Below are 13,827 nucleotides of genomic sequence, written 5' to 3' on the forward strand. Positions count from 1 at the left end.
AAATGGACACGGACCGCTACAAAGGGGGAGGAATACTCTACACAAGACGGTAGTGACAGGTCTACAATATTCGAATCAAGATCCTCCTAAAGGATTTTACTTCCCTCTGCTAGATAGCTACAGATCTCTAAACCCGCTGGTCCAAAAGAAAAATATCACCATGACCGACTGCTTGATACTTCACCCCCAAAGCCACAGTGGTTGTGTGAGGGAGGTGGAGCCGATTCACCACAATCAGTCGCCCTGCACTGTCTCCCACGCTGTGGATGAACTCGACCAGCTCGTCTTCCGCCATCAGCCGATCGTTAGCCAATTGCAGCAGTGAAAGATCATGTAGCCGAACGCTGGACTCCACATTTGCATCGACAGTTCCCGGTTTGGGCAGCAGGAGCCCCGCAGTGAGGATTAGTGTCGCACGATTGTTCGCCGCTAGAACACTGAAATGCGCTCGCACCTCTGCCATGACGGACGTGGAGAGGACAGACTGGGGTAGAGGGCTCAAGTTTAGAATGTAGATGGCGGCGTTGCGGACGCGTTGCGGGCTGCCCAGTTCTCGTATCTGCACACTGCGGGTGTCCGGTCGTGGCACATCATTATGACCCCAGTTGGGGATTCTCACTTCCTGGACAATGAAGTGAAGCGCCGGGTGAAGCTGGGCAAGCATTGTTGCGGTACTCGGGGATTGAGGCCCAACTACCTATGGTTGAGTCAGCTTGAACCCCACTGCGTACATATCCTTGGTAAACTCACCTCGACGACCCAAACATTGTCCAGATTAAACCAGTCCACCCGAGCGAGCACCTGCCGGGCGAGGTCGCTGGCATCACCTCCTGTGTGTTGCAGGTACGCCGACCAGCGACGTTGCAACTTCGGCCGCTGCTCACATGGAAAGAAAAAGGGGTGTCGATGATCGGAGGTGAGATTGTACGCAGTGTCGGTGTCGCTGGCCACCGTATTGCCGAATCGACTAGTCGCCGAGGCCATCTTCAGCGCCGCAGGTGCGGCCGAATCAGCCAGAAACATCATCGCGACGCGCAGGGACGGCCGACTGACGAACAGGCTGGACAGCGGGCTGTGACCAACTTGTCCTGGCTGAGTCTCCTGAAGGAATCCTAACGTGGCTGTGAAGCGTATGATCCGGCCTAGCTGCGGCGCCGGAACGCCGGAAAGGCGGGCAAGGTCAGGGATGGTGACGCTACCAGTGAGAGGGAGGCAGGCCAGCACCTGAAACTCCCCTAGCCATTGAAGACACGCGAGAAGTTGGGTTTGCACGGCTAGTCGCTGCACCAGGTCTGCGGGCTCTGCGAGAAGCGTCTGCAAGTGATCAAGGTTGCTTAACAGCAACCGTCGTATCTCACGGATGGCCCGAGGGGCCTCTGACGGGACGACCACTTGTGGACTCCCCCCATCCAGCCCGGCGTTGCGGCAGTAATCGGCTAATCTTTTGGCGGCAGCGGCGACTTCGTCGGCCAAGGATTCCAGCCGAGTAATGCTATCCATCTGGCCATTCTTGACATGACCCTCTTTACATTCTGAGTGTATTTCGCACAACGGAGCTTCTTATAGCATTGGCCATAACGTCTCAGTTGACGTTACAGATTTTACTCGATCCCTAATTGTCTATTCCGTATGCTGAGAAGACAACCATGGATCGCTCTTTGGTAACCGCTGGCATCGTAGCTATATCCGGCGAAGGGGAATGCATACCGTACCCTGCCAATCAGTGAATGACCCGCTGTCTATGGATAAAAATAAAGATTAAAATAAAACTAAACGAATATGCATAATAGGAAAAAGCAGCCGGGTTTGAATCAGCTGTAGTACTCCAGTAGCCAGCTCTTCAAATCACCTACTGTCGGATACTCCAAGAACAGGCTGCCTGTCACTGTCACCCCCAGCGCCTCCCGGAATTTCTCGGAGATGACCAGACTCATTAGACTGTCGATCCCTAGGCTAGAGAAGCTGGCGCCGTCCTTGAGGTCGCTCAGCCCGAGTCCGGCCTCTGTGGCCACTAGAGCCATCGCTTTGGCGGCGGTACTGTTGGAGTCTGATTCAGCGGCTTCATCGACTCTGTTGACAGTCGGAGCATCGTCTGGAGTTGAAGCATCTATATTACCGGTGGGAGCCCGCTTAGGCTCGGGCTCCAGTGTAGCAGGAGGCGCAGGCACAGCAGGCGTCGACTTTCGGGCATCCGCATCCGGGGGTGAGAAAAACCGATTGAGGAGGATTCGAGGATACCGCCGAAACTTGATTCCCCCGACCATGCCAACAATGGTTTCGTTCTGGAGGATGTAGACGTCACCCAGATAGATATTGTTGTCTTCAACAGTCGGGATCATCTTGACATAAGAGCGGTACTTCTGCCCCGCGACAAGGGGGGCCGCAAACCGCATTGAATTCCACCCGGGAGTGACACAGAAATTGGCTTTCGTGTCATTTGCATCGGAGACGTTCATAATAAAGCCTGCTAGGTGTGCCACACTGTCAATAAAGTACGGGGGAATCGTCCAGGTGCCCCCTTTCTCAGTGGTGAGGACAACATCAGCAAAGGCCTCCAGATTGTGCAGCACCACTGACTGCATGCCGCGGTACTTGTCAGCGTAGTCGACAAGGCTGCTGGCAAATAGCCCATAGGCCATGCGCCGGTTGAAGCGGTTGGCCACTCCCTCTTCAGCGAGCCTTTCCAGAGCATGGATCCGGCCCTGCACGAGATGTGTCGCAGGACGCCAGGAGGTCAGCCACTCGCTCACCTCCTCATAGTAGATGGTTGCACTGGCAAACGGCTCCTCGACAGCCCCGTTGATGACGTTATGCCATTTCAGGTGTGCCTGTCCGGACCGGATATTCGCGGTGGTCACAGACACTTGGATGAGCTGTGGTGACTTTGCATTCTCCTGCGCCACCAGAGCCTTGACGACTTCCAGGTTGGCGATATTCATGTTCGCTTCCCGATTGGGACTTAGTTTTTTGTAGAGATATTCACCCAACGTGAACGCGATATCGGCGTGGATCGACTAGTGATGGTTAGTGGGGGAGTACGGAAGGGAGACAGGAACTTACCGAGGTGACAACCCCCCGTCCATTCATTTTGTGGCCATGTGCTGCTGCCAGGAAGTCCGGCTGCATGAGGTCCGATTGCATGACAACCGATCCAGCCTCTCCGTCGAACTGGTCCTGGATGATTTGCTGCACGGTGGACGTCCTCAGTTCCGATGCCAGCCCGGCAAGACCATTGGTCTTTGGGACCTCTTCATTGTAGAATGTGTTCCCCTTGGTGAGAGCCCAATTCCCGTTGTACTGGATCCAATAGGTCTTGTCATTCCAGCTGTAGGTGGGTAGATCCAAGAGACGCAGGGCGCGTTCGAAGGGCTGGTGGAATTCATTCCAATCCACAGCCACCCCAGCACAGTGCAGAATCCCCAGGCTGTTTGTGAGTGTCACCCAGTTATCCTCTCCGCGGCGGAGCGACGGCACCGTCACGCTGGTCGAGGGGAGGGACGATCGGACGAAGTTGACGCAGACAGGATGCGGGCCGATTTCGATCCACACCATAGCATCGTCAATGATGGATATCTTATGGGCCATTTCCATCGCAGAGAGGAAATTAACGGTCTCACGCGTCGCCCGCCGCATATACCGCGCATCTATTGTATTCTCATCAAAGACAACCTTACTGAGCAACGGCGAGATCACAGGCAAGTTAGGTGCCTGGAAGACCACCCCTGATGCAGCCAGCACCTCGTATTCATCAAGAATGGGGTCCATCTGCGCAGAGTGGAAGGCAAACGCCACCTCTAGAATGATACACTTGAGTCCCTCCGCTTCTAGGGGCTTGGCCACAGCTGCCATCTCTTCAAGTGTCCCACTAAGGACTATTTCTGTGGGTCCGTTGACGCAAGCAACCTCATACGGCAGGCTCCCCGCGATGTGCTCAATCTGGGCAAGGGACCCCCGAACCGCCATCATCTGATGGCTACCGGGCTGGCACCTGTCCTTAAGCAGGCGAGCACGCCATCCAACAAGGAAGATAGCGTCACTAGCAGACAGAACTCMAGCGATATGGAGGGCCGCGTACTCACCCAGGCTATGGCCTACCACCACGTCCGGCTTCACACCTAATGAGGCCCAGTATTTAGCGAGTGCGATCTCAGTGCAGACCAACGCCAGCTGTGTGACGATGGGGGAGTGTGTATGATCCCGGGGATAGGAACCATCAATAGCAGGGATGATCGAGGGAAACCCTTGCCCTTGGGCCAACGCATCCAGGTGGAAGATCTGCGAGCGGAAGTACAGTGAGTCGTGGAAGAGTTGGAGGTTCCATGATTTGTATGAGGCTCCCTGGCCTGTAAAGGCAAAGGCAAGGGGGGGCGGGCCTGTAGGAGAAATCGGTTGAATGGTGTTGACAGATTCAGATTCGAGGCTTGCAGAAAGCTGCTTCTTCAGATGCGCGACATCCAAAGTGGTCACGGCGACTCGATGGTTATGGTGATGACGGCGTGCGGTGGTCGTGTACGCCAGGTCAGACATGACCACGTCCGGATGCGCATCCAAAAATCCCAGGAGTCGCTCGAGATTCCCTTTGAGGGAGACCTTGCTCTTTGCCGAGACGGTGACCAGGTGTGAAGAACGGGGGTCAATCGCCCCGACAGGCTTGGGGCGAAGAGGCCCTTCTTCTACCGCTAAAGTCGAATTCCCCCCAGCAGCGCTGAAATTGTTCACCATCGCGATGCGCTTCCTGCCGGGGACGCGGGGCCAGGGCTGCTTTTCATAGGGAATGTGCAAATTGCGTTGTTTCAGGTCCTTAGGGAATCCGGGATTGATGCTGTTCTTGATGCCGACATGTGGAGGGATGGCCTCTTTCTGGAACATGAGAAGCACCTTTAATAATGCGGTAACTCCTGCTACAGCCTCCCCGTGGCCGACGTTGGCCTTGACTGCACCGATAAACACCGGCTGCTTGGAACTGCGCCGCTTAACAGCCGGGGCAAAAATGTCACTGACTGACTTCATTTCCTCCGCGTCCCCAGCCTGGGTCCCAGTTCCATGCATCTCCACGTAGCTGACATCTGTTGGATCAATGCCAGCACTGCGGAGGACCTGACAGCTCAGAAAGGACTGGGCGCCGGCATGTGGATGGGTAATAGAGATAGCCTCAGCAGAGTGGTTTGTCGCAGCCCCAAGAATAACTCCTAGGATGTTATCATTATCAGCTTCCGCATCATCCAGCCGCTTCATCACAAGAGAGGCGACTCCGTCCGCACGACAATACCCATCTGCCTCGCAGTCCCACGTTTTACATGCGTTGGGAGTCTTGGTCAGAAAATGCCCGTGGCTGAGGCCGGCAAAGGCATCCGAATTCGTCAGAACGTTCATTCCTCCGGCAACCACTGTGTCCGTGTCGCCATTCCAGAGAGCGGTAGAGGCCGCCTAGGAGAGGTTAGTCAGAGGACGTGACCAGGACGTCCGACGTACCTGGATAGTGGCCAGGCTGGAGGAGCAGGCCGTGTCGATGCTAAAGCTCGGCCCCCAGAGTTTGAAAAAGTAATTGATCCGTCCCGGCCCAAATGCGCGACAGCCACCGGGGATGAAATAGGTGCTGATATTCTGTGCTGAATTAACCTCGCGGTAATCATCACTGGCTTGGCCGTAGAATGTGCCAGTGCATTGTTTGTTGGACGATGGGGTGCGGTTAGCCACATATCCGGCCCGCTCGAGGGCTTCGTAGGCCGTGACAATAGCGAGACGCTGCATTGGATCAGTCTGTTGAGCCTCTCGGGGGGACATATTAAAGAAGGGGGCATCAAAGAGGCCTGGTTCGTCAATGAAGCAGCCATATGGTGTGTGGCTGGCGTTGACGCGCTTGCCTGCGGGATCATAATGGCTATCCACGTCGAATCGGTCTGGTGGGATCTTGCGATGGACATCGAGCCCTTTTTCAAGAATGTCCCAAAATTTCTCCGTGTCGGTCGCTCCGCTGGGCATGCAACACGACATGCCGACGATCGCGATCTTGGATTGCGCTGTGCCCCGCGGCGCGAATCCCTGATCGTCTCTTGCCTTTGTGACCCATGGATCGAGGTCCTTGATAGTCACCTCGACATGTTCGCTTAGGGACGTCTGCAAGGCTGACAGGAGGTCGTGAACAGGGAGTGAGATGCGGAAGACCAAGACTTGGACCTCGGATACTGAGAGCAGCTTGGCCCTCTCGACAACTCCCTGAATGACATTCTCCCACTCAATTGCCTGGGTGAGGATTTCGGTAACAATATGTTCGAACAGCTCCCTCGCCGTCGTGGCTGTGGGGAAGGGCTCGCCGCAACTGGTCGAGAGAACCGGGTACCTAGCGATGAAGCGTGTGTCCAAGGCTGCTGTTGATGGGCTCTCAACCACGGAAAGGGCGTGCTGCGAGCTGTAGATGTGTTTTGCGTGACACAGGCCTCCATACACGGGAAGAGCTATGAAAGTGCGGTCACGGAAGAAATCAGACATTCGAAAGAGGCGCTTGAGTCGATGCGGCGGCCCACTGATGGTCACCGACGTTCGACTGATCGCGCTGATGAAGATCCGGCTGGCTTCGGGCGTATTCTGGGGCTATTAGCTGCCCATCAGGATAATACTCATGTAGAACTCACTTCTCGCGTGTGGATAGCAGTAAGCTCCTCTTCCGCTTCTTTAGGAGCGACATTGGGAATCACATAGGCCCATGAGCCTTGATCTCCCGTCGCATCAGCCGGTTGGAGGTTCTGAGAGACATCGGCAACCAGCACTCCAAGACGGAAAGCCACTCGGACGACCTCTGCCCCAGCCAGGGGGAGGTCCGCCAGCGTCGGGGAGACAGAGACTGCCGTCGACGCCAACAGGCCCAGTCCCAGGCCTGTGAGATATGTATGGGCGGAGTCAAAGACATATTCGTTGGGCGAAGCCTCGTAGTAACTGACTTTGTTAAGTATTGATTCTTTTTAAGGACTTGTCGCACTCACCCGATAAAGGTTCCCAACTGGATGGCACAGAGAAGAACGCCCTCGATCGACCCGCAAAGGGGTCCCTTGCACAGCTCCGGCTGTTCAGCAAGGTGTAGGACGCTTTCGAACGGCGGAACCAAGGCTTTTTGCGCAGCGTGAAGCTGTCGAACCTCGTCACGAACTGCCCAGGTACTCTCCTCGATGAATTGAGCCAGGAGCGGATGACGCCGGTCTTTGGTGTAGGCGTGTAGTCGTCGACAGACGCCTTGGAGACCATCATGAGGAAGCTCGTTACCAAAGTAGACGACCTTCATTCCTTTCTCTGCCGTGGGAGATTCGGACGAAGGAGTAAAGTCTGCTGGCCTCATCGTCGCTGCTATCACCGGCTCAATTTCACGCTATTGTGGGAAGTCGATGTAGCTATGTTAGTAACCCTAGAGACCGATTCAGTCAGCTATAGAGAGGCTCCAGTCTAGCCAGTGTAGATTTTTGCATACGGACATGTCTATATGCTGTCCATGCCTCGAACCCCAGCAGGGCATGCCGTGTTCGGAAGTCAGAGTCTGTCTTGCTTTCGGCCTAAAGAGGGCTCGGTCGATATACTTGGGACGTCCGCCTGGCCGGTCGATTTTCTCACGTCCGATTAGGCCGAGGCCGATGGCCGCTGTGACGGTACCCATTGACTTTGGTGCTTTTTGCTTCATTTTTTTTTTTTAATTCTTCTCTGTACTCCCATTGCATATGCTCCCCACTCGTTCATCAGAACCATAATCATGGCCAATGCGAAGCGGGGAGGATATCGACAAATCAACCAAGCCCTCAACATATGTGCCTGGGAGGGGTATTTGGATGAGCAGCAAGCACGGTTGCCCACGCTTGAGGATGTCGAGCAAATCAGCCCCCGCGTGTTGCGTGTTCTGGGCCAGAATGAAGGCAAGGTACGCAGAAGCGCATAGATTTAGCGCATGTAGTTCCTGGCTAATCGAAAGGCTTCAGTTCACGCTTCAAGGAACCAACACCTATATCGTGGGCACCGGCCGCCAACGTCTGATTATCGACACGGGACAGGGGATCCCTGAATGGGCTAGCCTGATCTCGTCTACCTTGGCTGACTCCTCGATTGAACTGTCTCATGTCCTGCTGACCCACTGGCATGGCGATCACACAGGGGGCGTTCCGGATCTTCTCCGATTGTACCCTTACCTGTCCGATTCTATTTACAAGCACAGCCCTGGGAAAGGCCAGAAGTTGATTTCAGATGGGCAGGTCTTCCGGGTGGAAGGGGCTGCTGTCCGTGCCGTACACTCCCCAGGCCACTCGCACGATCATATGTGTTTCATCCTCGAGGAGGAAAACGCCATGTTCACGGGGGACAACGTCCTGGGCCATGGGAGCAGCGCAGTCGAGGTGCTTAGCACCTGGATGTCCTCACTACGGATGATGCAATCGCTTCGCTGTGCGGTGGGCTATCCAGCTCACGGCGCAGTGATCCACGACCTGCCGGCCAAGCTGGACATGGAKCTAACGCAGAAGGCCCGTCGGGAAGACAGGGTCGTAGAGACGTTGAAGCGGATGAAACGCGAGGATCAACACAATGGAGCCCCGGGAAAAGGCAGTGTCACGGTCCAGCAGCTGGTGACAGCGATGCATGGAAATGACCTGGATGAGCAGGTGCGAGCAATGGCATTAGAACCGTTTGTCGACGAGGTTCTACGGAAGCTGGCACATGATGAGCGGGTGGCTTTTGAGGTCAGAGGAGGCCAGAAAAAGTGGTTTGCAATAGAATACACATAAGTACATAGCTCTTATGACACTACATTATCCTCCCCATGTATGATTCGGCGTTTTGCCCAATCTAAGACATCAAGGCATTCCGCTGTCTGTAGTCATCTTTACCTTTATGCACGGATCGGGACGGACAAGTAATCTAATAAGGATCAGCGTATCGACTAACGTCGGCCCCGGTTTTAACTCCGTTTTAGGGTGCTTTAGGCTCGGTGGTTTCCCTCGGGTTATTTTCCCTCAGTTCGGACAGGAGTCGGGTCTTCTTCCTGTGCACAAGTGTCACCCCGAGTCCGCCCGAGGAGGAATGCTTGTGTTACAAAGTATGCCGTCCCGTCTGAAGAAGTACCTCGACACGCTGTATTGGAACAAATGTCCCTTGATCAACCGTGTAAACGAATAAGGGGCAACAAGATGGAACGGCAACCAAAGTCTGTCTGTGACGCGGCGCAACTTCTTCAGACAGCCAGCATTATCTCCAGTACCGTCCAGACCATAATTGCGGAATGGTCTGCAGAGGCACAGGCATCAAAAGGCTCTCGCAAGCAGAACGTCCCAACCCTGCCTAGTCGGGAACTATTCGATGCTCAGCGGACCATCTTGGCAGCGGTTGGCAAGCTGACCGAGTTGGTGTCCGACCCAAGCGCCAGGATCCTCGAGGTAGCAACGCAGTTTGAGGAATCTCGGTCTTTGTATATCGCTGCTGAGCGGCGCATTCCTGATCTCCTCGCAGCGGGCGGTGAGGGCGGCGTGCATGTCGATGTGATCAGCCAGAAAGCCAAAATTGAACCTCGCAAGCTGGGTGAGTCTGCCCTGAGCTTCAGATCATGAGCAAGGTCCCCTTGTGATGACCGGCGCGACTGACGTGCGATCCTTCAGCTCGCATTTTGCGATACCTGTGTTCGATTGGTATTTTCCAGCAAACTGGTCCGAATACGTTCGCGAACAATGGTATTTCCGCAGCATTGGTCTCTAATGAGCCCTTACGGGCCTATGTTCAGCTCGTGAATAGTGAGGGCTTCACGGCCTCCGACCGTCTGCCACACACTCTCCTGGATCCAGACACTGGTCCCTCTTACGATGTTGCAAAGACGGCTTGGCAGAATGCCGTCTGCACCAAAAAGACTCGATGGGAGTGGGTCGAGGAACGCGTGGCCCCAGAGAAATTGCTCGAATCCGGGGGCCATTATCCTGGCATTCCGAGTCTGGTTCTGGGGCTCCCACCAAGGGAGGATGACGGACTGGTCGCGAGACCAGAACTAGAGATTATGGGCCTGGCTATGGTTGGCGGCGGGCGAGTATTTGGGACAGCCCATGTTTACGGTAGGTCTCACCTTAGACATCATCCGATCGGATTCTCACTTACATCACGCAGATTTCCCATGGGCCTCCTTGGGCGATGCGCTGGTTGTTGATGTCGGGGGAGGCGTCGGCGGCTTCCCCCTGCAACTGAGCAAGGTCTACCCCAAGCTGCGGTTCATTGTGCAAGACCGTGGCCCGGTCGTCAAGCAAGGGCTGGAGAAAGTCTGGCCCCGAGAGAACCTTGAGGCATTGCAGAACCGACGAGTGCAGTTTGTCGAGCATAGCTTCTTCGATACAAACCCGACTGAGAGCGCTGATATTTATTTTTTGCGCTTTGTCCTGTAAGGGTGTCCTTTCCCTGCATAGCTGTTGCTAACATTGCACACTACAATAGTCATGATTGGTCGGACGACTATTGCGTGCGCATCCTGTCAGCCATTCGTTCGAGTATGGCGGCGCAGTCTCGCCTATTGATCTGTGATCAGGTCATGAACACGACCGTCGGCGACCCTGACTTGGAGTCAGCCCCGAGCCCTCTGCCGGCCAACTACGGCTACCACACGCGGTTCAGCCACAGCCGAGATATCACTATGATGTCGTGCATCAACGGGATTGAGCGGACACCAGCCGAATTCAAGGCCCTCCTCCAGGCGGCGGGGTTGAAGTTGAAAAAGATTTGGGACTGCAGGAGCCAGGTGTCTTTGATTGAAGCGGTCTTACCCGAAGTAAATGGCTTTAAATAGTCTCGATCGTTTTGGAATTTGTGGGCCTGGGCTAGCCTATTTCAATTGAAGAAAAGCGCATTGTTTTCACGATGATGATCCATGATGGCCAAAAATTGTCCATTTGTCACCTCGAGCGGCAAACTAGACCAGTCCCCGCAAGATTGCGACCGTTAGAGGCATACTATTTGATATAACAAGAAATAACAGTAAGCAACGTTCTGCTTATTCAGGACCTGCCCCAACTGAGGCAACTGATGAATGTCTCTGCCTTCTGGTTCGATCCTTTCAGAACTAATAGTTTGATGTAAGCAGGGCCAAGTAACAGCACTGCCAATAGTGGTGAATTGGTCAGGGAGGTTACAGGATGAGTGCAACGCTGCTGGGGGAGCTTCGGATCATTCGCTGCGGGAAAAAAGATGTGAGCTAGACTCGTAGTCACCTTTGTGAAGTAGCCAAGTGTTGGGTTGGTCTCCAAGAATGCGTGAAGACCTACATCTCGGATTGTGATCAGAGGCTTCTGCTTCTGAGTGGTGCACAGGACAATTGGAGAGAGAGTTACGCATTCTTGAAAAGCGAGGGCCTCGCCTGTCGCCATCTCACTTAGTGAACGGCATTGGAAACACTCCCTCGGACAGACTCGTATCAAACGGCCACGGCCAGTCATCCAGTAGTTCTGGCGGCAGCTGAAACTGAGTGAGAGGGTCCTCGAACTCGGCTAGAGGTGCAGGTATGGATGCGATGCTGTCTTGATGATCTTCCGACGGCATATGGTCGGGGTTAAAGGACGGCCTTCGTGTGGACGTAGTCGACAATGCTTGCGTGCGCATGTACTCGTCAATGCGACTTACCTGCGCTTTGAGTCGCTCGCTGGCACCAGTGGACCGTCGCAGGCCTGACTCCAACCGATGCAGAAGCTGGGCCATTTCCAATCTATCACCATGAGACTTGGCGTATGTCTGCGGGGAATTGCAGGGGATGGCCTACAGGAGCGTGCGGACTCGTCGATAAGATCTCTCCGAGAGACTTCCTTCCATGACCGACCCAAGGATGTAGCCAATTCCGCCCAGATGATGCAGCTTCGAGAATCAGCATCACATCGTCGGACCAAGAGTAGAAAGGGGACATACCAAAGGAGAACTGATAGCTTTCAGGTATTCGACTGGCACTTTGGAAAACACGCTTAGGACTTGCCCTGCGACGTCACATTTGCCGTCTGCCCCCGGGTCTTCGTTTGCGAACAGAACCATGCGCAGCAGTTGCAGAGTTGCTTGAATGTTAGCGGACTGGAAGCCCACGATATCTCGAGCCGGATCGCCGGTGACTGGCGGAGTCTCTCGAAACTGCGCAGGCAGAGAAGAGTACATCGAAAGGACGTGGTCCATGACTAAAGACGCGGTCATTGGGACTGGACTGAATAACGACCAGACTCCAGCCTTGCCGTCCGTGTTTGAAGGCGAACGCCATCGTTGGCAATCAACAGCATGCTCCAGTATTCGATAAAGGTCGGTAGTAAAGTTCCATCCACGCATCCACTGAATCGGTTGTCCTTTTCCGCCATAAGCACCATTAGGATCTCCTTGGATGGACAACGTGTCCGGGATAAAATCGTCATCCTCCTCACTCGGATACTGTACATTAGACTGCGCCTCTCGGTAGCGAATGACTCCGCCCCATACGATGGATGAATAGACATCTAACGTGTATATGGACCAGAACTAGCGCGGTTGTTAGACCTTGGAGGGCGTATTATGCACGCAAAGGATAGGACAGTGGAAACGTCTACATACCATCCTTCGCCGGACCTCAACCTCCACCGGGCTCAAATCTTTGGGCCATAGCTTCTCATCGTGCAGCCCTTCCATTGCACTCAGCGTATGGTAGATCCCCGCGTACTGTTGCATATCCTGGATTTGTCCATTCTGGATGCCGGCAATACTGAGAATGGCACATGTTCTCAGGTATTCTGTACCCTTCGCGGCGGCCAGGTCTCGCGGAATAGATTCCTTTGCAGCAGCGCAAAAGACTTCAGACGGAGGGTTTGCTAGTTGCGAGGGAGACCAGCGCTTTGAATACAGGGCCCCGTCACGAGCCCGTGCGGAGGCCAAGGCACACATGGCCATTGTCGACGCGAATAACCCTCGATGTTTGAGATACTCTCTGTTTTCCAACTGCGTCAAGAATGATGACCGATGAAACAGGGGAAATCTATCCGAAATAAGGCCATTAGCCCAGCTGTCCCGGCGTACTTGGATAAGGAGATAAATACATGGGATATACAATCTCGAAATAGACGTGAGCGAGATCATGGATAGTGCTCTGATAGCCAATAGCAAATGCCTTCCACGAATTCACCAGCGCCCCGTCATTGGAAGTTGGGGCAGTCGTCCAGGTGCCATTCAGAATGTCCCACAGGGAATCAGCAGCACCAGCCTGTCTGACAGCATCAGGACGAGCTGAATGCGAGGAGGATGATCCTGTGCCAGCATCCAAGCCGACTTGCCGAGTAGACTGGCTTTCTACTAAACTGGCATTTCTCGGAGCACCTCGCCTCCTGGCAGGACGATCATATGTACACTGTATATCAAAGTCCGCGCAGTTCTGGCAGGGCGCCAGAGGGCCGTTGATCTTATTGCATTTTATGCTACGTCGGTGGCAGAAGTCACCTATGGACTGTTAGAAAACAACCACTGAATATATCGTTGATAGGAGCACGAACAAGCTTTAGAAGCACGCTGGAATTTCCGCGGACGTTGCGACATTCCCACGATGGTCTGACACTAGGTAGTACGCTAGGTAGAGCGTGGAAATGAAGCTGTTAAACTGTTAAACGCGTAGAAGCGATGATGCGTGGCGTCCGTTGCAGTGGCGGGTGCTGACCAATTACATAGAAAGCTACCGAGGTAATTCCGTACTTCCCTGCTATTAAGTGGTAGGGATAAATAGCCGGCAGGACTCGGTCAAAACTCGGAATACTCGTGCAGGTAAGTCGGCACAAGACTTGGCATGCTCATGGATGCATAATCCTTTCTCCAGAGTAACTACCCCACACTGACACT

General features: G+C 54.2%; 5 protein-coding genes across 5 annotated transcripts; 2 read left to right on the top strand and 3 right to left on the bottom strand.

Annotated features, from left to right (window-relative positions):
- Positions 1–127: 127 nt before the first annotated feature.
- tpcD (trypacidin cluster transcriptional coactivator tpcD) lies at positions 128–1,500 on the bottom strand (the record flags this gene model as incomplete). The annotated part of the gene is made up of 2 exons (XM_043296399.1): positions 128–697; positions 751–1,500. 2 exons carry the CDS (start codon positions 1,498–1,500, stop codon positions 128–130), a joined length of 1,320 nt encoding a protein of 439 aa, XP_043152334.1.
- Positions 1,501–1,811: 311 nt separating this feature from the next.
- tpcC (non-reducing polyketide synthase tpcC) lies at positions 1,812–7,666 on the bottom strand (the record flags this gene model as incomplete). The annotated part of the gene is made up of 6 exons (XM_043296400.1): positions 1,812–3,014; positions 3,061–5,427; positions 5,473–6,585; positions 6,633–6,933; positions 6,981–7,360; positions 7,460–7,666. 6 exons carry the CDS (start codon positions 7,664–7,666, stop codon positions 1,812–1,814), a joined length of 5,571 nt encoding a protein of 1,856 aa, XP_043152335.1.
- A 69-nt stretch (positions 7,667–7,735) lies between these two features.
- Positions 7,736–8,756, top strand: tpcB (metallo-beta-lactamase type thioesterase tpcB; the record flags this gene model as incomplete). Its single annotated transcript, XM_043296401.1, has 2 exons — positions 7,736–7,900; positions 7,959–8,756. 2 exons carry the CDS (start codon positions 7,736–7,738, stop codon positions 8,754–8,756), a joined length of 963 nt encoding a protein of 320 aa, XP_043152336.1.
- Positions 8,757–9,158: 402 nt separating this feature from the next.
- On the top strand, positions 9,159–10,789 carry tpcA (O-methyltransferase tpcA; the record flags this gene model as incomplete). Its single annotated transcript, XM_043296402.1, has 4 exons — positions 9,159–9,546; positions 9,624–10,067; positions 10,120–10,387; positions 10,441–10,789. The coding sequence occupies 4 exons, from the start codon at positions 9,159–9,161 to the stop codon at positions 10,787–10,789; spliced, it is 1,449 nt and encodes a 482-aa protein (XP_043152337.1).
- Positions 10,790–11,367: 578 nt separating this feature from the next.
- On the bottom strand, positions 11,368–13,530 carry Asppvi_000090 (putative C6 transcription factor; the record flags this gene model as incomplete). The annotated part of the gene is made up of 6 exons (XM_043296403.1): positions 11,368–11,701; positions 11,756–11,847; positions 11,899–12,486; positions 12,559–12,976; positions 13,038–13,434; positions 13,488–13,530. The coding sequence occupies 6 exons, from the start codon at positions 13,528–13,530 to the stop codon at positions 11,368–11,370; spliced, it is 1,872 nt and encodes a 623-aa protein (XP_043152338.1).
- Positions 13,531–13,827: the final 297 nt, after the last annotated feature.

Source organism: Aspergillus pseudoviridinutans (assembly GCF_018340605.1).
Source record: "Aspergillus pseudoviridinutans IFM 55266 DNA, scaffold_1, whole genome shotgun sequence".
Lineage (NCBI taxonomy): Eukaryota > Fungi > Ascomycota > Eurotiomycetes > Eurotiales > Aspergillaceae > Aspergillus > Aspergillus pseudoviridinutans.